This window comes from Mauremys reevesii, linkage group 4, assembly GCF_016161935.1.
Source record: "Mauremys reevesii isolate NIE-2019 linkage group 4, ASM1616193v1, whole genome shotgun sequence".
Lineage (NCBI taxonomy): Eukaryota > Metazoa > Chordata > Testudines > Geoemydidae > Mauremys > Mauremys reevesii.
In genome coordinates this window covers 21,506,791-21,530,113 of record NC_052626.1, presented here as the reverse complement: position 1 = coordinate 21,530,113, position 23,323 = coordinate 21,506,791, and the positions used below count along the sequence as shown (strand labels likewise).

General features: G+C 45.0%; 1 protein-coding gene across 3 annotated transcripts in view; it reads left to right on the top strand.

The window, feature by feature from the left end:
- Positions 1-23,323, top strand: part of RCOR1 (REST corepressor 1) — a 130,209-nt gene that overhangs the window by 52,658 nt on the left and 54,228 nt on the right. For all 3 annotated transcript variants that reach the window (XR_005598269.1, XR_005598268.1, XM_039538034.1), the window contains exon 3: positions 14,070-14,153. Coding sequence is in view for 1 of the 3 variants with exons in the window: in XM_039538034.1 (XP_039393968.1) it covers positions 14,070-14,153 (84 nt within the window). In the remaining 2 variants the exon portion in view is untranslated. The remainder of the gene's footprint in view (positions 1-14,069; positions 14,154-23,323) is intronic.

Here is a 23,323-nt window from a genome sequence, read left to right as displayed (position 1 = left end):
TACTTGGGGGATTTCAGTTTTGGACTGCACATAAACTTAAGTAATTCAACAAAGTTCAGTGGTGGTGCTGAAAGCCTTTCATGTTGTTCTCTAACAATAGATACTATGTGACCTCCATGTCTGCAGAATTCCAGTACTTTAGGGAACAGTGGCATTTGTTAACTGCAGACTTGGTTATATCTAGGCTGGTAGCAAGGTGCTTCTGAGTTATGCCACTGCAGGTAAACTCCATAGCTCTCTGCACAGTAGTGACCTCCACAGGAGGCCAAAAAAATAAGAGGGCTGGATCACCCTTGTATAGGTAAAGCCCACAGGACGTGATAAGGCAGAAGGAAACTTGGAGGATCTGCTTGGCAGAAATCCTCCCCGATCGTTACAGATGGTGGTGGGGTGTGTCTTGGGGTACCTGCAGGTGGCTGGGACCAGCTGCATAATATGGCTAGTAAGCATTCTTTCTTCTCTTTTCCCCCACCAACGACTGCAGCTGTTCCAAGTCCTGCCCTTGTTTGGGGCGGGGGTGGAAGGGTATTTCTGTTCTGTAGTTGAAGCTTCATTGGAAAGCTGTAATAGAGCTCTAAGCTGTTTTATCCTTTCCCGGTAGCGTCTGGGGTGTGTGTGTGTGTACATTTTCCCCTCCCTGTACACATGCATAGATCCTGGACTGCACAAACCTGGTGGTGTGGGGCAGAAAGGAGGGGCACTGATGCAGAAGATGAGCTTTCTGCATATGGATCATGGAGACATGACCCAAAGTGACTGGAATGCATTGTTACGCTGCCTCTAGAACACACACATGCTATATTTTTCTCAGTCCTTGAGTGAACTATAACAAGGAGTCGATGATTCAACCCATCTCATATCACTTGGTGTCAACTTAGATGTATTCATGTTGATTAGAATCTGCTGGAGAACTTAATATTCTATCACACACTGCATACACCTGACTCCAGTGACAGCAGAATTAGCATTTTCTTAAGAAAATAGGAAATTGCAGGATCTGCTGGAGAACTTTTATTTAAGATCTAATATTGTGTATGTGACTAGCTAGCCTGTGTGTTTGGCATGGGGTACTTTTTAATAGCAGCCATACATTGCTCTCTTAATTTCTGCAAAGCATCTTGATTACATTTAAGGGCCTCATCCTGCTGTCCACTAAGTAAATGGCAAAACTCCCATTGACTTCAATGGGAGAAGGACTGGACCTTATATTCATTAGTATGTAGGTGTCTTGGGATGAAAGTCAGTGTAAGGCAGATGGCTAATGAAAAAGTCCTTCACATTGTTGAAGGCAGTGTTGCTCAACAGATTCTACCCTGAAGAGGCTCCCACACTTGGTGAGATCAGTAGGGCCAGGACTGAGAAGCTCCATTGCACTGCTTTGTAGGAGCTCCTTGTACCCCGGTGGGGAATGTGGCATGACCAAGGGCCAGCTGGGGTTCCCCTCGCTTCTGCACTAGATATACATAGGGACGCACACATCTTGTGGAGTGGGTATGATGTTTCTTTAGGGATGGGGGAAATTATTCATCCCCTTCCACCTCCGTTACCTCCTCCGAACCTTCTGCACCAAGCCTGGTTATTCAGGTCTGGGGAGTGTTTTTCCGGAAGGGTTTAAGCAGGGGGGAGAAGAGGGCCAACACCCTTCTGTCTAGCTCTTTAGTATCCAAATGAAAACTGGCCAACTGTACATCTGGTGGCCCCAGAAGAGTTACAGATGGGGATGAGTCTGCCCTGTTGTCACCCTCACAGCAGGGAAATAATACAAACTTGAAGGACTGAATGGGCCATTATCCAGTGTTGTTGTTGTAGCTGGGTCAGTCCCAGAATATTAGAGACTAGGTGGGTGAGGCAATATCTCTTTTATTGGACCAAGGTCTATTGGTGAGAGAAACAAGCTTTCGAACCACGCAGGGGTTCTCTTCAGGACTGGGAAGCTGTATAAGCTTGAAAACTCGTCTCTCTCTCACCAACAGAAGTTTGTCCAATAAAAGGTATTGCCTCATCCACCTTGTCTCTCTGAACGGGCCAAAACAGTTTACAATTAGTCTTCTGGTGTGTCTGGTGTAAGAGTGGTTCCTTCCCCAGCACCCAGACCACCCCCGACGACACCCAAACCCCAACAACCTTCACCTGGGAAACCTCCCCCTCACGAGCCTCTGTGCATCCAGATCCCCCAAACCTAGACCCCCCCCCCCTACTGAGCTACCTGCACCCAGATTGTCCCACACAGAATCCTCTCACCCCACACCTGGACCCCGCCCCCCCCCCCACACACACACTGAGCCCCTCCACACTTGGATCCTGCCTTTTTGAGCCTACCTGGCACAGAGGGGCAGGGCCCCAGGCCTTGTGCTATGTCTGGGTCGGATGTAGCCTCACCACTGAGTCCGTGTTCTGGGGGTGGGGTGGGGGGCTTTGGGGTGATTTTCTACCTTCGTGCAGCCAGTGGCCTGTGCTCCCTACCGCCATGCTGGAGCCTCTGTATCTGTTTGTTTATCGACAAATAAAACTTGCAGAATTTAAAAAATTTTTGGTGCAGAATGCCTTCAGGAGTAGCTCATGCTTTGCACCTTCAGATTGCACTGCTGTCTTGTATGCCATGCGTGCTGATAGCAGTGAGCTAGTGGAGACAGGAAGGGAAGCCTGACCACACCTGAACTAGGAACAAACAAGAACATAAGGAAAAGCAAAGGCAAAAAATGCAAACAGCCAGCATAAGCTAATAAACAGCTTGCTTTGTTCCAACGATATAGCTGCCTCACCCAGAAAGCTGTGCCACTGCTGAGAATCTACAATAGGGCTGCATTGCTCCATTGGGAACAGGTGGTGATTTATGACTCTTGGGAGTGGTGAAGTTTGGGACTATGCCGGAGTGGCTGGATGCAGCAGGCCCTTCTGCTGCAGATAGAGGAAGGATTCTGGCTCCTACTTGCCTCAAGCTCAGCAATGGTGGTAGGCAGAGGGGAGGGCAACAGGGTGCAAAGGCCCTGATATGAACAATGCTTGGGAGAAGGGCAAATTGGGGCTCTTCTCTTCCCCCTCCGTAACACTAGGAATCTACAGTGGTTTCCCCAGGACTTGAAATTAGGGGGCGTGTTTGAATTTATGGGGTGTGTGTCGGGGCCGATGATAAATAGATTATTCATATCTCTTTGATATATCTAAGTAAATGTTTTGTTAGGATAATGCAAATTTAACATAAGGATAATGCAAGTTGCACCAAAACACATAACGGGTCTAGATTTCTAAAAAAAATTTTTTTTAAAATGTATTTAATTTAAATTGACTTTTGAAAAGTAAGCCATCATGGGATCAGAAGGAAGTCCTCTCATGGATCAGTAACTGGTTAAAAGATGGGTAACAAAGGGTAGGAATAAATTCAGTGTTCAGAATGGAGAGAGAGAAATAGTGGTATCCCTGAGGGGTTGGTACTGGGACCATTACTGTTCAACATATTCATAAATGATCTGGAAAAATGGGTAAACAGTGAGGTGGCAAAATTTGCAGATGATACAAAACTATTCAAGATAGTTAAGTCCCATGATGGAGTCTGAATTAGCTGTTAACACTCAAGAAAGAGATCTTGGAGTCATTGTGGATCGTTCTCTGAAAACATCCACTCTATGTGCAGCAGCAGTTAAAAAAGCAAACAATGTTGGGAATCATTAAGAAAGGGATAGATAGTAAGACAGAAAATATCATATTGCCTCTATATAAATCCATGGTATGTGCACACCTTGAATACTGTGTGCAGATCTGGTCACCCCATCCCAAAAAAGATATATTGGAATTGGAAAAGGTACAGAGATGGGTAACTAAAATGATTAGGGGTATGAAACAGGAGGAGAGATTAAAATGACTGGGAATTTTCAGCGTAGAAAAGAGACAACTAAGGGGGGGATACAATAGAGGTCTATAAAATCTTGACTGATGTGAAGAAAGTGAATAAGGAAATGTTATTTAATTCTTCACATAACACAAGAACTAGCAGTCACCCAATGAAATTAATAGGCAGCAGGTTTTAAAAAAAACAAAAGGAAGTATTTCTTCACACAACATAAAGTCAACCCGTAGAACTCTTTGCCAGGGGATGCTGTGAAGACCAAAACTATAACAGGATTTTTAAAAAAACTAGATAAATTCCTGGAGAATAGGTCCATCTGTGGCTATTAGCCAGGATGGGGAGAGGTGCAACACCATGCTCTGAGTGTCTCTAGCCTGTTTGCCAGAAGCTGGGAATGGGCAACGGGGATGGATCACTTGATTCCCTGTTCTGTTCATTCCCTCTGAAGCACCTGGCCTTGACCACTGTCGGAAGACAGGATACTGGGCTATATGGACTATTAGTCTGACCCAGTATGACCATTCTTATGTAAAAATTAATTATAATAAAAATGTTTAGTACAGAAACTCCCCAACATAATGACCTCTCAAGATAACAATGATGCGAGATAACAACCTTGGCAAATACTGCATTTTAAAAATCTTGGCCTACTAAGAAACATATTTATATGTTTCCATTCCCAGTCACAAATCTAGCATTCTGGAGCAAAGTCACTAAAATATAGTCCAACAAACAAATGTTTATTTAACGTGCCCCTCACTTTTCCCTCCACCGCACCCCACTCACCGGTGTTGTCCTTGATCAGTGGAGACTCAGAGTTCAGAGGTGCTGTCACATGAATACACCTCCCAGGTGGGGGGCAAGAAGGCACCTTGCTCGTTCCTCCAGCTGCTCGCTGTTCGCTCTGGCCACTGCTGTTCATTGTGCCACCATTCACTCCACCGCTCTGTTGCCAATGGCCCTGCGCAGTCACCTTCTGCTGCCACTGTGACCCTCTGCGAGTTGGTCTCTTGAGGTTCCACCCAGCTCTCAGTGATTTCAGCTGAGCTCTCAGTGGGGGAACCTCGTTGCTAGTGCAGTGTGGGCCGTCTCTTACACAGAAACACTGTCTAAACACTTAGTCTTTTGTTCTAAGTGACCACTGCAGCTGAAACCACTGATAATCAGGTCTATCTATGGAGCCTAATCAGCTCTGTCTTTAAACAGTGGAGAGGGACAGGTCCCCACCCTCTCTCTTGATGCCCTCAATCAGTGCAAGCTAACTACAGTTCTACTGCCCTTTACTCATACAATAAGAACGTTTCATATTTCTGCCCCCCTTCCCCGCATTCAAGTGATTTGTAACCCAACCCCAGCCAAAATCTATCACTTGGTCAACACAGCTCTGTTTGCTGGATACCTAGGTAGATTAGGTGTGAATGTAAATACAATCTGGTCCTGAAGCCTTTCCCCCTGGCCCCAGCTCATCACTAGCTGTCAGGGAGAGCTCATTTAGACTTTGCTTACAAATCATCATTTGAAATGATTAGGTTGGCCAACATCACCGAAATGAATGCACTGACATTGTCATAAAAAACAGCTAGTCTATGCTCATACTTTTCAAATCTATTCTACTTTTTCAGATACACGTATTTTATCATACACTGTATATGCTTTTAAAGTGTGTATTAATGTTTCAATTTCAATTCAAATTTCCAAACAGTCACTAAATTGGCATGTAACTAGTTCACAAAACTGGGGGGGGGGGGGTGTTGGGGTAAATTCAGGGGAGTGTAGGGAAATCACTGGGAATTTAGCAACTGTTTATAGAGACTCACTCTTAGGTAGTGATGTATTGGGTGTCTGTACACAACTCAACTACTTTGTCGGCATTTAAATAGGATGGCTGAAAATGCAGGCCTCAGTCTTATAACAGAACGTCAGCACTTCCTCGTCTGCTATTGTCAAAACACAGCTTGAAACAGTTTAACTGAAACTGGCTAAAAACCCATTGATTAAAAATTTGTTTAGCTGCGAACCCTTGTGTGGACGCTTGTATGTCTGTTTAAAACTGATTATATTGGTTTAGCTTGCACATTTAAACTTACAGGTTTCAGCTGCTATAAACCAAATGTAAATCAGTGTAAGAGTGTCAACACAAAAAGCCGCACAAGTGTCCTAAAAACAGCTTTAATTAAAGGGATGATTTTTAATGAAACTTCATGTGCCAGAGTTAGCTCTTTGGCGGAATAGCCTGTCAAAGCACTGAATTAGGTGCAAGGGGGGGGCTTAGTTTCCCTCCAACATGGGTGGGTTGTAGGGCTTGCCTGTGCACAGAAATGTACCAAAATAACAATTCCAAAATAGTTATTCTAGATTGTGCCCACATGAGGGTTATATTGAAATAACTGTTCTGGAATAATTATCTGTACATTCCAAGCATAGACAAGTGCTTGAGCTGCTCTTCGCTGTGTCACTTGTTATAGTGGAGGATGAGGTGGGTGGCAGAGGAAATGGGGGATGATTGGGGTGGTGGGGAGCCTTTTATTCCCGGGTTCTCCTCTCTTGTTTAAGGCTGCTGGACACGCTGGGTCCTGGTAGGAGATGTCATTCATAGCCCCATTTCTCAGGGTAATATCTAGGGGCCAGAGGGGAGTTGTACCTGACGTAAGGGAATAATAGAAATGTGGGACTGGACGGGAACTTGATAGATCATCTAGTCCAGTCCCCTGCACTGAGGCTGGGCTAAGTATTACATAGACCAGTGATACTCAATTAGATCTACTTTCAGGCTGACTTGACAATTTTATGACAAAAGGCGGCCATTTGCGCAGAATGCTGAAAAAATAATAACCCCTTCAGCTGTCAATAAATAAAAACCTTGATTACAACGTAAGTGTTAGGGTTTCTATCTTTTAACAAAGTTTATAAATCAACATTATTACGTGGGTTTGTGGCAATCGCTAATGGGAGAGGTGACATCAGCGATCTCTGACAAGCTTTGTGAAGAGTGGGTTGTAGGAGGTCCGGGCAAGGCATACGCACTGGTGAACATGCTCATCTGTCAAGCGATAGTGGTAGTTTTAAAAAAATAATGTTCATGGTAGAAAACCCGGATTCGCAGTGGTACGTTGATCCGAACATTGTTAAAAGATAGATGGCTGGATTCTGGTTATTGGTCAGCATACTGAATCCAGAAATCGCTAAGTCCCACTTCTCTGAATTTTGCCTTCGAGACATCTGTGCTCTGGAGCCTTACAATTTCTAATTGAGAAGCACCTTCATCAATTGAATCAAGAATGTTCTTTGCTTCGGAAGGGCAAAGTCTGTTGGCAGAGACAACAAACAAGTAAAAACAAATCCTTTGGAATTGTAAACTTTTCAATCAGATTGTTTAGGAATTCTTGCATTGTTTTCAGCGAAGTTTCATCTGTAGTTTCACAGGAAATGTAGGAAAGTACAACATCTTTCCTGATAAGTCTGAAAGATTTCAAGATTCCTCTGAAAGGCACACACTTTTTCAAACCCATCCCCAATACTGCTTGCCCAGCCTTGGATCTACAATTTAGGGGAATTGATGTGACCAGTAATATCACACAGATTGACAGAGGGGAAATAATTCATAAATTCCAGGAACTCGTAAACCTTGTTTGTCTTGTGGTTTTGAAAGAGTCTGAAGCGCACAAAACCTCACTAACACGCAGACCTGCTACTTAACCAGTGAACATCATTGTGCTGCAACAGGTCACTCACTGTATTTGGCTGAAACATACTGTAAAAAGCTTTAAAAAGCCGCTGTTGCAAGCTAAAAGTTGAGCATATGTAGTTCACTAATCTCATCAGAATACCCATTGTTTTTTCAAATCCCCAGACAACTTACTGTACAGGACAGTCTGGTGAATGATGCAGTGAAGTGTATTTAGTGAAGGGTGTAACTCTGCCAAATGTGAAGCAAAGTCCTTCTCTTTTTTTCCTATCATGGAGGGACCTCCGTTTGTAACAAGCAAGTTTTATTTTCTGCAGATATAAAGCATTTTTTTCCCCAAAAAATCCATTTACCTTTTCAAAAATGACCTCTCCTGTGGTGTAGGTTTCTAATGGTATTAAACATAAAAATTCTTCCTTGAAAATATCACCATCCTAAAATCTAACAAACAGTAATAGCCGGGCAGTGTCACTTAAATCGCTTGATGTATACACTGCCAGAGATATGCATTTGGTGGTGTTTGTTTTGTTTTTTAAATTGGACAGCAGTGCTGATAAACAGACTTCGTAAACTACCTCCAATCTTTGTGCTGCCAGGGAATCAGGCGGGAACTTGCTTCACTTGGTTCACAATATCATCTTTGTTTTTATCTCCAGCAAAAAGCTCCTCCAGTATTTCTGATGTGCACTTGTTCACAAGCTCAGCATCCAGGAAAGGCTTTCTCTTTTTAGCTAGCACCAACAGTATCTGAAGAGAAGCAGCTGTTACTTTGTCCTGCACAGTCACTGATATTGTGAGGAGACATTTGAAGTGTGATACGAAGACTTCAGATTTTCAATTTTGTCACGTCTTGCAACACTGCCAGGAAATGGCCATGTTGAGTGTTACTGTGCTTTGATTCAAAGTGGCACTTCGCACTGATGACTTTACAGACGGATACAGTGGTTTGGCACATTAAACACAAAAGTGTTGCGTTTAAATGAGGTGGTGTAATAAAAAAAATCCACTCTCCAGCTTGGGTGAAAAGCTTGTTTTTTTTGCTGTTGATTTTGCAACGTTCACTTACATTGGTGTTCATTTTTGGCTCCATTACCATCACTGATGGAAAAAATAGGCAATGTCCCAGCTCAATCGTAGCCGGTGCTATCGTAAGAACTTAAGATCCAGCAGTAAGTTACTTACTAAGGAAGTCGTAGGCAAATGATAGGCTGTGCATCACTGTTCATGAATATAATTATAAACATTTTTTAAGGTGAGTTGATTGGCCACACAGGAAGCCTTGGTGAGCCACCTATTGAGTATCTAGACCATTCTTGACAGGTATCTGTCTAACCTGGTCTTAAAACCCTCCAGTGACAGAGATCCCACAACTTTCCTAGGTAATTTGTTCCAGTGCTTAATTACCCTGGCAATTCGGAAGTTTTTTTCCTAATGTCCAACCTAAATTGCTCTTGCTGCAATTTAAGCCCATTATTTCTTGTCCTGTCCTCAGTGGTTAAGGAGAACAATTTATTACCTTCCTCTTTTCAAGTATGTAAATGGTTGTTACAGACTGTCTCGTCTCAAGACTAAACAAACCCAGTTTATTCAATCTTCCCTCATAGGTCATGCTTTCTAGACTTTTTTAATCATTTTGGTTGCTCTCCTCTGGACTTTCTCCAATTTGTTCACATCTTTCCTGAAGCGTGGCACCTGAAACTGGACTCAATACTCCACTTGAGACCTTGTCAGTGCTGAATAGGGTAGAAGAATTACTTCTCGTGTCTTGCTTGCAACACTCTTAATACACCCCAGAATGATGTTTGCATTTTTTAACAGTATTATATTGTTGAATCCTATTTAGTTTGTGATCCACTATAGCCCCCAGATCCTGTTCTGCAGTACTCTTTCCTAAGCAGTCATTTCCCATTTTGTATTTGTGCAATTGATTGTCTGTTCCTAAGTATAGTACTTGCATTTGTCCTTACTGAATTTCATCCTGTTTATTCCAGACTATTTCTCCAGTTTCTCAAGATCATTTTGAATTTTAACCCTGTCCTCCAAATCACTTGCAACCCCTCCCAGCTTGGTATCCTCTGCAAACTTTAAGTGTACTCTCTGCACCATTATCCAAATGATTCATGAAGATATTGACTAGAACCAGAGCCAGGACAGATCCCTGTGAGACCCCTCTCATTATGCCCTTCCATCTTAATTTCGAACCCTAAGCTAACTGCCTTCTGAGTATGCTTTTCTAATCAGTTGTGCACCCACCTTATTGTAGGTTTGACTAGGCCAGAGGTTTTCAGACTTTTTGAGCTGAGCCCCCCTTTGAATTAGTTTTTGGTTGCACCTCCCCCAACACACAAAAATAGACGCAATACCTGCCCCTCCTCCCTCAGATTTTTAGGGTGTGGGAGGGTGCGTGGGAAGGTCTCTGGGGCCAGAGCCAGCATTGGGCATGGAGGCTGCCAGAAGCAGAAATCGGTGTGACTGTGGCGGGTGGTGCCATTGAGCCACAGGCTGGGGGGCCCGTTGAGGTCAGTCGGAGGCGGCACTCCTTCCCCAAGCCCTGCCCCAGGCTGGCCTGAGCCCCACGCGTTCCTCCATGTCCCCCTAGGGGACTGAGGGGACTCAGTGAGTTGGCCAATCAACTCACCTTAAAAAATGTTTAGAATTATATTCATGAACAGTGATGCACAGCCTATCATTTGCCTACCCCTTATACCTCTGTTGGGGGCAGGGCAGTCTTAACCTGTCTCCCCACCTTCCCCATGTGTTAGCAAGGATACTAAATGTGCAAGGGAAAGGGGATGAGAGCAGCCACTAAGATGAGCAATGGGTGTGATGGCGGTAACATTGGAGTTGGAGCAGTCTCGGAGCAGTCTGGGGGGAAATCTGAGACATTGGAGAGAATATTGGGGGTTGGAAGGTTGTGGAAAGAAGTGGGTCATCTGTTCCCCCCAAAAACCCATATTCACGCACCCCATGTCTGTCTCACCCCTTCAAAAATATCCCCACTGTTTACACCTTTCCCCAGCTCCTTAGTCTGTGGGCCCCATCCTGATGCCTGCCTCTGTGTGGGGAGGAGGGGGAACCAAGCTGTGCTGGACAGGCAGAGAGAGGGGAGGTGAGAGGGTGACGCCGATGCAGCGAAGGGGTTTAACATACAGTGTGTTCTGTGGGTGGGGTAATCCTTGCCAAGGCGCCAGGTGCAAGGAAGGAGGAGAGCTGGTGTGTGTGTGTGTGTGTGTGTGTGTGTGTGTGTGTGTGTGTGTGGTACGAAAGTCTTTTCCTTGTTTAAAAAAAAAAAAAACCCTTAAAAGCCCCCAGTTGTTGTTAATTCAGAATTAGGCCTAGTCCAGTGGTTTTCAACCTTTTTTTCCCTCATATGTGGACCCCTAAAAAATTTCACATGGAGATGCGGAGCCCTTTGGGAATCTTAGACCTAGTCTGCAGAGCCCCATCCATGGAGCACAGGTTGAAAATCACTGTTCTGTGGTAATGACAACCTTTCATGGACCAGTTACACACAGTCCACAGATCCCGAGGGGTCTGCGGACCAGAAAACTGCTGGCCCAGTCTAGACCTAATATATAGGTCAACCCAGCTGCATCATCTGGGCTGTGAAAAATTTAATGCCCTGTGTGATGTATTTAGGCCAACCTACCCTCACTGTAGACACAGGTAGGTTGACAGAATAATTCTTCCATTGACCTAGTTACCAGCTCTGGGAGAGGTGGATTACCTTCTTTATTGAAGGAAAAATCCCTTTCATTGACAGGAAGTGTCTGTATTACAACGGCATAGCTGCAATACTGTAATTGTGCTGCTACAGCTGCTGTAGGGTAAGGTAGCGCCTTGTGCCCTTCCATAATGTGCAGAGTGGCTAAATTTAATCTCTGAAAACCAGTAAATAAGGTATTTCCTGGTTTTCAGAGGCTTTACATTTAGCTACTCTTCACATTTTGGAGGGGCACGAGGCACCACTGGGCAACCCTTAACTCTGTTAGCAAAGTTCTTTTTGGCATTTAAGTAACTGACTCCTGAATCCTAACTGACAAAATGCAGCCTAATACATCTTCTGGGGTGTAGTCGACTGTCACTGCTTAAAGTAAATCTTAACTGGAGTCTCTCACTAGTTCTTGTGCATTTATTTGTGTATCCACAAATGGTGTGAGGTTCTCTTTTAGATATAACCTCTTATAGTGGTAGGGTGTTTTTGTTGTTGTTGTTGTTTTTTTCTGTTCAGATACTTCTGTAGTAGGCTGAACAATGGGTGAATAGAAGTGAGATGCATAATGCAGTGGAGCAGTATTCTACAAGTGAATGGCATCAGGGTTACCTAATTTACTTTCTCACAACTCCATAATCTTGATTTGTCAGGGACAGATGAGAGGGTGAAGCTTTATCCTGAATGTTTCAAGATCATAGCAGGTTTTGTTCAAAGTCCAGTTATTGTCGTTCTAAATTAAGATGTTTTTATAGTCTCTATAGAACATCCCGTCTCCACCCTGTCATTCTCCTCCAGAGAATGTTGGCTTCTCTTTTCGTGCCCCTCCCCCACCCCCCAACTTTCTGCCTAATGTAGAAAGTCTCGAAAATGTGTATTGCTCACAATATTCCAAGGCAGAATCTTCTGGATACTTGGAGTTTGAATGTGACTCGAAAGATGCAGTTGCCAATCTTCTTAATACTAGAGAAAAAGGTCATTAATTTCTCAGCATCTTGATGGCAGAACAGAGAGAAGATACACTTTCTTGCATTAGTGTGCTGAGGTGTAAAGATGATGCAAATGTCAGCATCCAGACAATTGAGAGTAAAAATAATCGGTATCTTTGCTTTGAATTAGAGGTTAATAACATGCCAGTTTCTAAAATGGTATTATTGGGATTTAAACTGTTACCTGAAAACAGAACTTAGGTTTGTTGTCTAATGCCAAGTTAAGGAGAGGCAATGTTAAAAATCAATGCAGCCTGAGCGGTCAAAACATTAAAGTTCACTGCATGCACCCACCGAATGTTTTGATGTAGCCTGAAGAACACGTACTTACCAGCACCAAGCTTCCAGAGACCATAACTCTCTGTCTCTGCTGCAAATGAGTTATAAAAGTCAATCCTGTTCTGACTTCACATATGTAGTACCCTGGGGTACGGTCTCTATTCTTTGCTTCTCATCACTAAGGGTATGTCTACATGGCAAAAAAGACACACAGCAGCGAGTCTGAGCCTGGGTCTACAGACTCAGGCTTGCGGGGGCTCGCACTACATGGCTAAAAATATCAGTGTAGATGTTCCTGCCCAGGCTCTGAAACCCAGTGATGGGGGTGTGGGTCATCTCAGAGCCTGAGCTCTAGCCCAAGTGGGAACATCTACACTGCTATTTTTAGCCCCACAGCGTGAGCCCAAGTCTGTAGAGCTGGGCTCTGAGACACTGATGCAGGAGGCAGTTCAGTGCAGATGTACCCGAAGAATTTCTTCTTCTGAACTTTGGTCCTGTTGTATTTATATATTATTAATCAGATCGGGGCAGGGTATGTGTCATTCTGTATGTGAAGCATTGTAGATCTTTAGCACTCCAGAGAGGTTTTGCAGTAGGAATAATAATACCCAGTACTCCACTGATAACTAGATATGAGAGTTTTTCTCTTAACGTGGTGCTGCCAGTACTAGTAATGGATTTAACTACACGTGCTGACTCAGAGCAAGGCGTTTTGTTCTGCTCTCTCCATTTTTGGTGTGTCTACTTCTGATAACTCTCTCTTCTAATATCTTTACTGTACCAGGCTAATGGTGTAAGGAATTGAACAGCAGACTGTCAAAAAAAATTGCTGTACACAGACTTGCATTGGTTTCAGAAAGAGCAACTCGCATAGCAAGAGATCAGGAACCATACATGCACGTGGTTTTGAATTGAAGATTTTAATGCATTATGCTGGGCAGCTCTTTGTTGTGATGTAACAGACCCATGAACAAAGAGAGCCATTTCCCTGTTTAGAGTAACTGGACAAACAAAGGCCCAGATTCTAATCCCAGTGACCTCAATATAACCGAGATTTGAATCTGGTCCAGTGTGTATGAAATGTCGGTGTGGAAATACTTAGTTGGAACTGGAGGATGACTTGAGATAATTAACAGGGATTTGCAAAAAATCCCAGGATGTTCTTCGTTCCATGTGCCTGTCCTGAAATCCTGACCTAACTACACAAGGAAGTGACCACAGCATTCAGGATCTTGTATCCATAGCATCCAGTTCTTGCTCCTCCCCTTCATTTAACAAAAGGCAGAAGAGTAATCAAGTATGTTGATGGAGGAATGTTAATTCCTGCACGAAAGAGGGTGGCTATACTTCCTCTGTCACAATGTATTAAGAGTGATGTATAGAAGAGACAAATAGAGGCCTCTGATCTAAAGGGGGAGAGGGAGGAAGGCTTTTAACCTTGTTAGATTGACTAAAAGCTGGACGATAAGTCACTCTTGTACCCAGTTTGTTTCGGTACTAGCTGGTGATAAGATTCTTGAGTCTGTTTTTAACTTTGCTGTATATCTGTTTTTTCTTAAGCCAAACTTGCAAGGCGCTGTCAGGAGAGAGAGAATCTTGGCATGCTGGTCTGGTCACCTAATCAGAATCTGTCCGAGGCAAAATGTAAGTCTATTTTGAATACCTATTTTTGTTTAAGTGGTTTATTTTTAAGAAAGCGAAGATACCTTTTGCAGCAGAGAGTGGTTACGCAGTGTGATCTTCTCAGTGTGCTTCAAAACTAATTTGGGAATTTAAAAAAAGTGCCACACACAGGGTTTCATTCCTTGCTAAACAGCTGCCGAGAACCACCATATCCATTGGGGAGGAGGAAAGACCTCTTATGATTTCCTTCCTTGGGGTATGGCTACACTTACAAATCTGCAGCGCTGGTAGTTGCAGCGCTGGTCGTCCAGCTGTGCAGGGCCAGCGCTGGTGTGTGGCCACACTCACAGCTACCAGCGCTGCAGTGTGGCCACATTTGTAGCATTTGCAGCGCTGTTGGGAGTGATGCATTATGGGCAGCTATCCCAGCATTCAAGTGGCAGCAACGTGCTTTTCAAAAGAGGGGGGTGTGGGGCAGTGTGACAGGGACCGGGGCGGAGAGAGAGAGAGTGGATTTTTGGAACCGACACTGTGCAAAATCAGAAATTTTTCCCACCCCCTTACTGTTAACTGCAAACAACCTGCATCCAACATACTGTCTTCCCCCCTCTGCCCCTCCCCGTTTCTCTCAAGCAAAGCAAACACTCAACCCCTGCAGGGGTTATCTCATTTCATTGTTGACAGTAGTTACAGATTAATGACAGCAAACAGGAGCTATGTTTGAAGCAGCTCCACGGAGCCCGGAGCTCCGAATTGACAACAAAACAAAGAGAGGCTGCATAACAAAACAAAGGGAATAATTTAGTTAAAAGCATTCTGGGATACTCCTTATACCCTGGAGGCCAATAACAGCGCTGGTGAGTGTCCACACTTGATGACCAGCGCTGCAGAACCAGCGCTGCAACCCTTATACCCCAAGCAGACCTGGGTGTACGGCCAGCGCTGCAGCCAGGGAGTTGCAGCGCTGGTTGTGCCCTGCAAGTGTGGACAGGGTGTAATTGCAGCGCTGGAAAGCCTCTACCAGCGCTGCAATTTGCAAGTGTAGCCCCCTGGTGTGAATTTTTGAGACTCTTGATCAGCAAGCTGCTGTGATCTTCCAGTCATGTGCTGAAGAAGGCAGCAGAAATAAAGTTTGAGGCCAGAAGTAGAGGCATTTGTGGGGGAGAGAGGGAAGAAATCGTGGCCAAACAAAAAAACCCCCACAAATAACCAATACCCAAACCCTCAATAACCCCATACCTGGAACTCAAGTTTAAAATATGGGAACAATTAGAGTGTCTTTGCTATCCGTGTGAGAGCAAATTGTAAACTGAATGTGTCCCTGGGAACAGGTTTCCAAAGGCCATTAACTCATGGCGGAACTAGTGATAGAAATGTCTAATTGCGGTTCACTTCCTGAAAAATTACAGTGTCTTTAACATAGCTAGCATTTAAATGGTAACTCTCTTTAATAAAGTGGAGGGGGGTTATTTTCTTTTAATTTAACTTTGTGCTGTGACCTGAGCACAAGACCAGGAGCAAGGAACTAAAGGTGCTGCTCCCAGCTCTGATACTGATTCCCTCTGTGGTCTTGGTCAAATCGCTTGACCTTTGTTTTCACTGGCTGCATAGGGATGATACTCCTCACAAGGCAGTTGTGAGGATTTGCTGAAGACTAAGGGTACGTCCAGACTACCCGCCGTGGGTAGTGATCGATTTTTTTCGGGGATCAATATATCGCGTCTCATCTAGACGCGATATATCGATCCCTGAATGTGCTCCCATTGACTCTGGAACTCCACCGGAGCGAGCGGCGGTAGCAGAGTCGACACGGGGAGCCGCGGATGTCGATCCCGCGCCGTGAGGACCCGAGGTAAATCGATCTAAGATGCTTCGACTTCAGCTACGCTATTCACGTAGCTGAAGTTGTGTATCTTAGATCAATACCCCCACTAGTGTATACCAGCCCTAAGAGTGCTAAAGGAGGCAGTATAGGTAATCTAGTGTATAGGGTATCAGACTAGTGATATCCTGGGTGGCCTGAGTTCTGCTGGGTGACTTTTCTGCAGTGGAGCGTTCACTTACTCTCTTACAGTCTGCCTATCTGTAAAAGGTTGATGAGGCTTTGAAATCTACAGATGAAAAGTGCCATATAAGTGTGACTTCTTCCTCCTCCCCTAGTGGTGGGGTCAGACTGCCAGTTAGTGGCTTTGTATTCCTATTTGTGTGCATTGTATAAAATCTCTGGAGGGGAGAGAGTGCTTCCTTCTTTTGTGTGTGTGTCTTGTGAGGAGGTTGCAGATGGAAACAAATGTGTTATTTCTTCCTGGGCCACCCTCCGAAATTTGGTAGTCTGCAAAATTGTGAAAGATTGCAAGTACCTGGCTTCAGATGTGAGGGTTGATTTTTAGCTTGGCAATTTTTAGCCCCTTGCTGATAGGAATTGGATTTCTTTTTGGGCTGGGGGTGGTGAGCATAAGTGTAGTTGGGGGTGGCTGTATGTTACCAACTGTGGAAGGTTGTGGCCACTGGTACCATTGGATATAATGCATGTGAATTACCCCCAAAGGGAATAACTGACTCTGCTCCAAAGATGCAAGGTCTTGGACAGTGAGTGTCTAGGAACTTTCTCCTTTCAAATTTCATACGCGTGAACTTTGTCTGTGTCTGACCATACAGCAATTTTACTATACTGACTTCTGGGGCAACATGCCATGATTTACAACAGTACAAAATCTGAACTGGCCCTGTATTGTTTCTGCTCCTCTCCTTTCAGAGTTTACAGTGTTGGAGCGTGGTTCCTTGTACCAATCTCCCATACTGTGGGGAGACCCTCCCCACTAAGGACTTTACTGCAGCAGGTCTTTATAGAATTTCTTTTTATTGTAGAGTTATTTGATGTGGAGGGGAGTTATGGCTGAAAAATCAGGGCTGTGAGGATGGCTTAGACACTCCTTTAGCACCTGTGCAGTACCAGCTTGGCTCATGCTCCAGGGCCTCAGCCCATACCTGCTGTTACACACAATCTTACTGCTGAAGGTTTTGCTTTACTTTCAGGGTCAAGGCTTAATGGGAAGAGCAAGGTAAGCACAATGAACAGCAGTTAGTATATATCCTTGTCCTAGTGAGTACAGCAATACTCTGAAATGGAGGCAGATGCTGAAAGATTCCATGAAGATCTCAGTAGTTTGAATTGAGTAAGGGCTTGTCGTCTAAACTACAGGAAAAACTGTTGGGGGACCTGGTTACAGTCATTGTCCCTTGATGTAGTCCCGTCTTGTGGTGTAATGGTGTATCTTAACTGTGGTATAGACTTGCTTGTCCAAGGCTTTAGCACAGGTCAGTTAAAACATAGTTGTGCCATGTATGCTTGAAGATGGAACAGTGTTTTTACCCGTTCTGGAGGAATATATTGAAGTGGTGGATATTGTAGTGGCTTTGGCCCTGTCTACTATTTACTGGCATATTGGTTATTTTCATCCCTTGGCTTGTTAACCATGTTCCTGGGAGTCAATAACTTCGCTGCTCCTTTCACCCTCCTCCACACACTCTGAACTGAGTGCTGTCAATAAGGGGTTATAGGTGTGCTCCTGGTCGTCCCCCCCAAACCCTTTGTTACAGAGTGTCACTGAGGTGGTTGTACCCACTGGCAGTTTCATGAACAAAGACTGAACAATAAAATGTTGTATGCTCTGGCAGAGTAGAGCGAGAACAAAATCCCTCCAGTCTGCCCTAGGTCAGCTCCCAACTGTCTCTTAAAATAGCTGTGCTCGTCTCTGCCCAGTCCATTCCTCTGTGCCATGTAGCCCATCCACACCTGCTACAAAACTCTGTTCTCGTGCTCTTAGACCTTTTAAGAGATTTCTCCGAAGAATTGCTTCAACTTCGGGGAACTGCTCTGGCCTGCATTGAGAGAGCTGTTAATGGAGACAGAGCTGGGAGATTAGATCTCACTGGAGAGAGGCAGGGCTGAGCAAGGCAGAGGAAGAGCTAAGTAAAGTGAAGGAACTAATCTGTTTGGTAGATGGGAGCTGAGTTGGGGAATGGTGAAAGTTTGTTTGTTTTTTAATGATGTTTTTTTAATGGCCTAGAGCAGCGGTCTCCAAATCGTGGGGCGCACTCCTCCTAGGGGGCATGCAGCAGGGCTCAGGCCAGCCCCCACAGGGGCCAGGGAGGGGGCGACACTCAGCTGGAGCCCAGCTCTGCTCCTAGTTGCAGCCCCGCCCCATCTCCAGCTCCGCCTTCAGCCCAAGCTCCTCTGCTGAGCCCACTGTGCAGTAATGGAGGAGAGATTCCATTAACGGTGTCGAAGAAAAAGGGGGTGTGGGGCGTGCGACAGGAAAAGTTTGTGCATCCCTGGCCTAGAGCAGTCTCTCAGTACATAAAGCCAGGCTGGCATTGTGAACACAGCTTTTACTGTAAATAGTTTATCAGGCCCTGTACCAATCGGCAAGCTCTATAAACCAACATTTCTAATCTTCATAGAAAGTCCGGTTGGTGTGGGGCCAGCAGGCTCCCTACGTGGCGCCGCGTGGCTCCCCAGAAGTGGCGACATGTCCCTGCTCCTCCTGGGCAGAGAAATGGCCATCAGGAGTTCAGATTGCGAGAGGGGGCCGGGGTGCCACATCTGGTGGGTGCTCTACTCGGGTAGCTCCCCACAAGCAGTGGCCTGTCCTGGCGCTCCTAGGTGGTGGTGCAGCAGGCGGCTCTGCAGGAGCAGCAGGTGGCTCCGCAGGTGCCGCCCGAGGTGAGCAACCCTGGATCCCGCACCCTGTGCCCCAACCTCCTTCCCCGAGCCCCCTCCCACACCCAAACACCCTCCCTCTTAGTTAACCGGCATTTTTCACTTACCAGCACGCCCCCATTCCCTCATAGTGCTGGATAAAACAGCTTTTACTGTAAAACAGCATTGCCAAGTACTTCACTGGGCTTTACCATAACAACAGCATGGATTCACCAAGGGCAAGTCATGCCTGACTAACCTAATTGTCTTCTATGATGAGATAACCGGCTCTGTGGATGAGGGGAAAGCAGTGGATGTGCTATTTCTGGACTTTAGCAAAGCTTTTGATACAGTCTCCCACAGTATTCTTGCCAGCAAGTTAAAGAAGTCTGGGCTGGATGAATGGACGGTAAGGTGGATAGAAAACTGGCTAGATGGTCGGGCTCAACGGGTAGTGATCAATGGTTCCATGTCTAGTTGGCAGCCGGTATCAAGTGGAGTGCCCCAAGGGTCGGTGCTGGGGCCGGTTTTGTTCAATATCTTTAACGATCTGGAGGATGGTGTGGACTGCACCCTTAGCAAGCTTGCAGATGACACTAAACTGGGAGGAGTGGTTGATACGCTGGAGGGTAGGGATAGGATACAGAGGGACCTAGACAAACTAGAAGATTGGGCCAAAAGAAATATGATGAGGTTCAACAAGGACAAGTGCAGAGTCCTGCATTTAGGATGGAAGAATCCCATGCACTGCTATAGACTAGGGACCGAATGGCTGGGCAGCAGTTCTGCAGAAAAGGAGCTAGGGGTTACAGTGGACGAAAAGCTGAATATGAGTCAACAGTGTGCCCTTGTTGCCAAGAAGGCTAATGGCATTTTGGGTTGTATAAGTAGGGGCATTTCCAGCAGATCGAGGGATGTGATCATTCCCCTCTATTCAGCACTGGTGAGGCCGCATTTGGAGTACTGTGTCCAGTTTTGGGCCCCCCACTACAAGAAGGATGTGGATAAATTGGAGAGAGTCCAGCGGAGGGCAACAAAAATGATTAGGGGGCTGGAGCACATGACTTATGAGGAGAGGCTGAGGGAACTGAGATTGTTTAGCCTGCAGAAGAGAAAAATGAGGGGGGATTTGATATCTGCTTTCAACTACCTGAAAGGGGGTTCCAAAGAGGATGGATCTAGACTGTTCTCAGTGGTAGAAGATGACAGAACAAGGAGTAATGGTCTCAAGTTGCAGAGGGGGAGGTTTAGGTTGGACATTAGGAAAAACTTTTTCACTAGTAGGGTGGTGAAGCACTGGAATGGGTTACCTAGGGAGGTGGTGGAATCTCCTTCCTTAGAGGTTTTTAAGGTCAGGCTTGACAAAGCCCTGGCTGGGATGATTTAGTTGGGTTTGATCCTGCTTTGAGCAGGGTGTTGGACTAGATGACCTCCTGAGGTCCCTTCCAACCCTGAGATTCTATGAACACTGGGCTAGTTTGAAAATGAGGAAGCATCGTTGGCTTGTTCCAGGAGCCTCTGAGGAAGCCTGAATATCAAGTAGTCAGGGTAATGACATGATCCTGGTGATCGTCTTCATGGGCATGTAGTTTAAATGTGACCCACAAAGTGAGAAGCTGCCTTTGCTATGTACAGTGACTGTCTCCAAAGTCATAGAATCTTAGATTATTAGGGTTGGAAGGGACCTCAGTAAATCATCTAGACCAACCTCCTGCTCAAAGCAGGACTAAATCCCTACATGGCCCCCTCAAGGATTGAACTTACAACCGTGGGTTTAGCAGGCCAATGCTCAAACCACTGAGCTATTCTTCCCCTCCCCCAAAAAAATGAGCAGGTGCCAGAGTGGTATTTAGTACCCTCAGAAAGAGCCTATACTACCAAGTACATATGCCTGTCCCAGCCACTCTCCATCCTACCTTCTTCATTCCCATACAAATCTGTGGGGATTTTTGTTCTTTTTTTTTTTTTTAACTATTTATTAAAATATAGAAAAACTTCTCCACCTTCCCTTGTTTGGCTGTTCTTGTCAAGAGCTCTTGAGAATGCGAATAGTGGATCCCATGAAGCTGTAATCTCTGGGTTAACTAAAATGGAAAGAAATGCACAGCTCAAGGCTCCATGAGCATTACCAGCACAACATTCTTATAACCTGGTCGTGGTGGCATCTGACCTGGTTACACAAACGTGGCTGAGCTGCATCCACACAGCAGCTTTTTTCTTTTACGCCCCCTCCCCCCCCCTCCCACGGGGCAACTATTGACATGCGCCTGCACCTTCTCCTCTGCCTAAGTGCATTTGCTTTGGTAAATTCTGGGAAAACCCTGGACGCTGTCTCATTGTTTTGTTGGGGGGAGTAGACTGCCTGTCAGATGTGCCTGCAGAGGAGAACCAGCAGTACTTGGAGCCATGCGCACTAGGGTATCGTAATGCGCAGAAGGCTGGGAGGAGGTCAGGCCGGCCAAACTAGTTACATAAGCACTATTTTGCGGTCCTGTCGACAATGCAAAACAATTGTGGTGAATTGGCCCTGGGAAGACAGCTATGTGCCAGCCTAGGCCTCTGGTGGGGAGGGAAATGTTTGGTTGCCGTTGTTACTAAGTGTTAACCATGTGCGGACTGGTCATAGTGTTTAGAGCTAACATGCTGCTAGCTCATTACAAACTCCATTAGCAATAGCTGGAGACTGATGCTAAGGAGTGGCCTCCGCTGGCCATGCAGTTGGGTTGGGGAGAGCTGTAATTTGGTTTATGGCTTTTGTGACCTTACTGTTCAGACTTGTGGGAGAGGTAGCTGAGGACCTCTAGCAAACAGAGGGTAAGGACAGCCTGGTGGAAAGATTAACTATTATTATTATTATTATTATGATGTATCATGAACCATTGTGCTAGGCGCTGTACAGACACAGAACAAAAGGACTGTATCCTATTTCAGAGAAACTAGCACTTTGTTGAGAAAATCCTCCTGGCATCCTCTAGCCTTCGAGTAAAGCCTGAACCGTCACCATGTAGGTCACCTTTAAACGGCCATGATCCATGTATTTAACCATTTTGAAGGGCTAAGCATTGCAAAGAACATATAGGTATGATCTTGCTTCTCTTAATGTTAAGGGGACATGGCAGGGTAGCTTAGAATTTGATGCACCATCAATTTAAAATTGCCTTAATCTGAAATTTTTTTAACCTAAAATGCATGACAGGGTTTAGAGGAGGAGAAAATACCTGTCCTTTTTTCAGGGTACTGAGTGCATTTGACAGCCCTGTGTATAGTTGGTTTCACTGTTTTCTCTGCAAGATCGTGGCTTGGCTATGTAAAGGCATCCAACCTCATGGATGTACACTTATGTCCTTGCAAAGCCACACACTGAAATCAACAAGGTTCTGTAGAGATGTAGCTCTCTTAGCAAGATCAGGCCATGGTCAGCTCCCATTTTCCTTTGGGGAGGGTGAGGAGTGTCTGCAGACTTTAGAAAAGTGATTATAAAACACAAAAAGGCAGGGAGTCTCTGGGGTAGGTGGCACTTCTGACTCAGTACTTTGCTTTTGTAATTAGAAGGCTTCAAGTTGACAGTGTTCCTTTAAATTGATGGAATTAATACTTCAAAGATTACCTGAGAAAGCTTTTTAAAAACATTAGATTTGTGCCTTTTTATGGCTGCCTCATGAGGGATAAAGATGACCTGAGAGATTAAGTTTTTTTGTGTTTTGCTTTTTTCCCCCCCTGAGAGAGATTTGCATGATGGAGCAAAGACTTCCAGGAGACTCTTGTGCTAGATTTCTGGATCTGTAACTTTTTTTTGCCCAAAGCCTGATCTGTGGTGGGTTTTTTGTTGTTGTTTGGTTTTTTTGGGGGGAGGGGGAGTGTGCGGGGGGTGTTAGTAAAGTGAAGGTAGCTTAACCGTACTTATAATGCTGTTTATTCCCTCCCTTCCTGTCCCCCTACTAACATTAGCCTGTTGGCTCCTTGCAATGACAGCAAAAAAAAAAAAGATTAATGGAAAGGCAGAATGGGCTTGTGTTTATCCGTAATCCAAATTTAATAGTACACAGTGAACCTGGCAGGCATAAAGCTTGGACACAAATATAGTAGCTGGAGCTAGAAAATACAACTTCATGAATCCAAACCCAAGATAAACGAGGTTTAACTTAACATTTCTACAATTAAACTCCTAGTGAATGTGATCACAGTAGCTGCCGCTTATTGGCAGTGGCAATTGCAGCAGTGATGTAAATGCCCAAAAGACAGGCCTGAAGGATAAAGGGGAACTGCTAATGGACCTGGCTTCTGTCTTTAACCTGGGGTAAGTTCGTATGTTTACAAATGATCATATTGTGGGAGGTAGGGGAGACAATACTGTAAACAGCAGAAGTGCAGCCTCTCTGTTTCAAAGGTTAAGATGTTCCAAATAAGAGTCTGGGCTACTTACACAAAGCCTATGAAGGCGTTTCCTTTTGTTCGTTAGCCACCATGTGGTGCTTGCTGGCTATTGCAA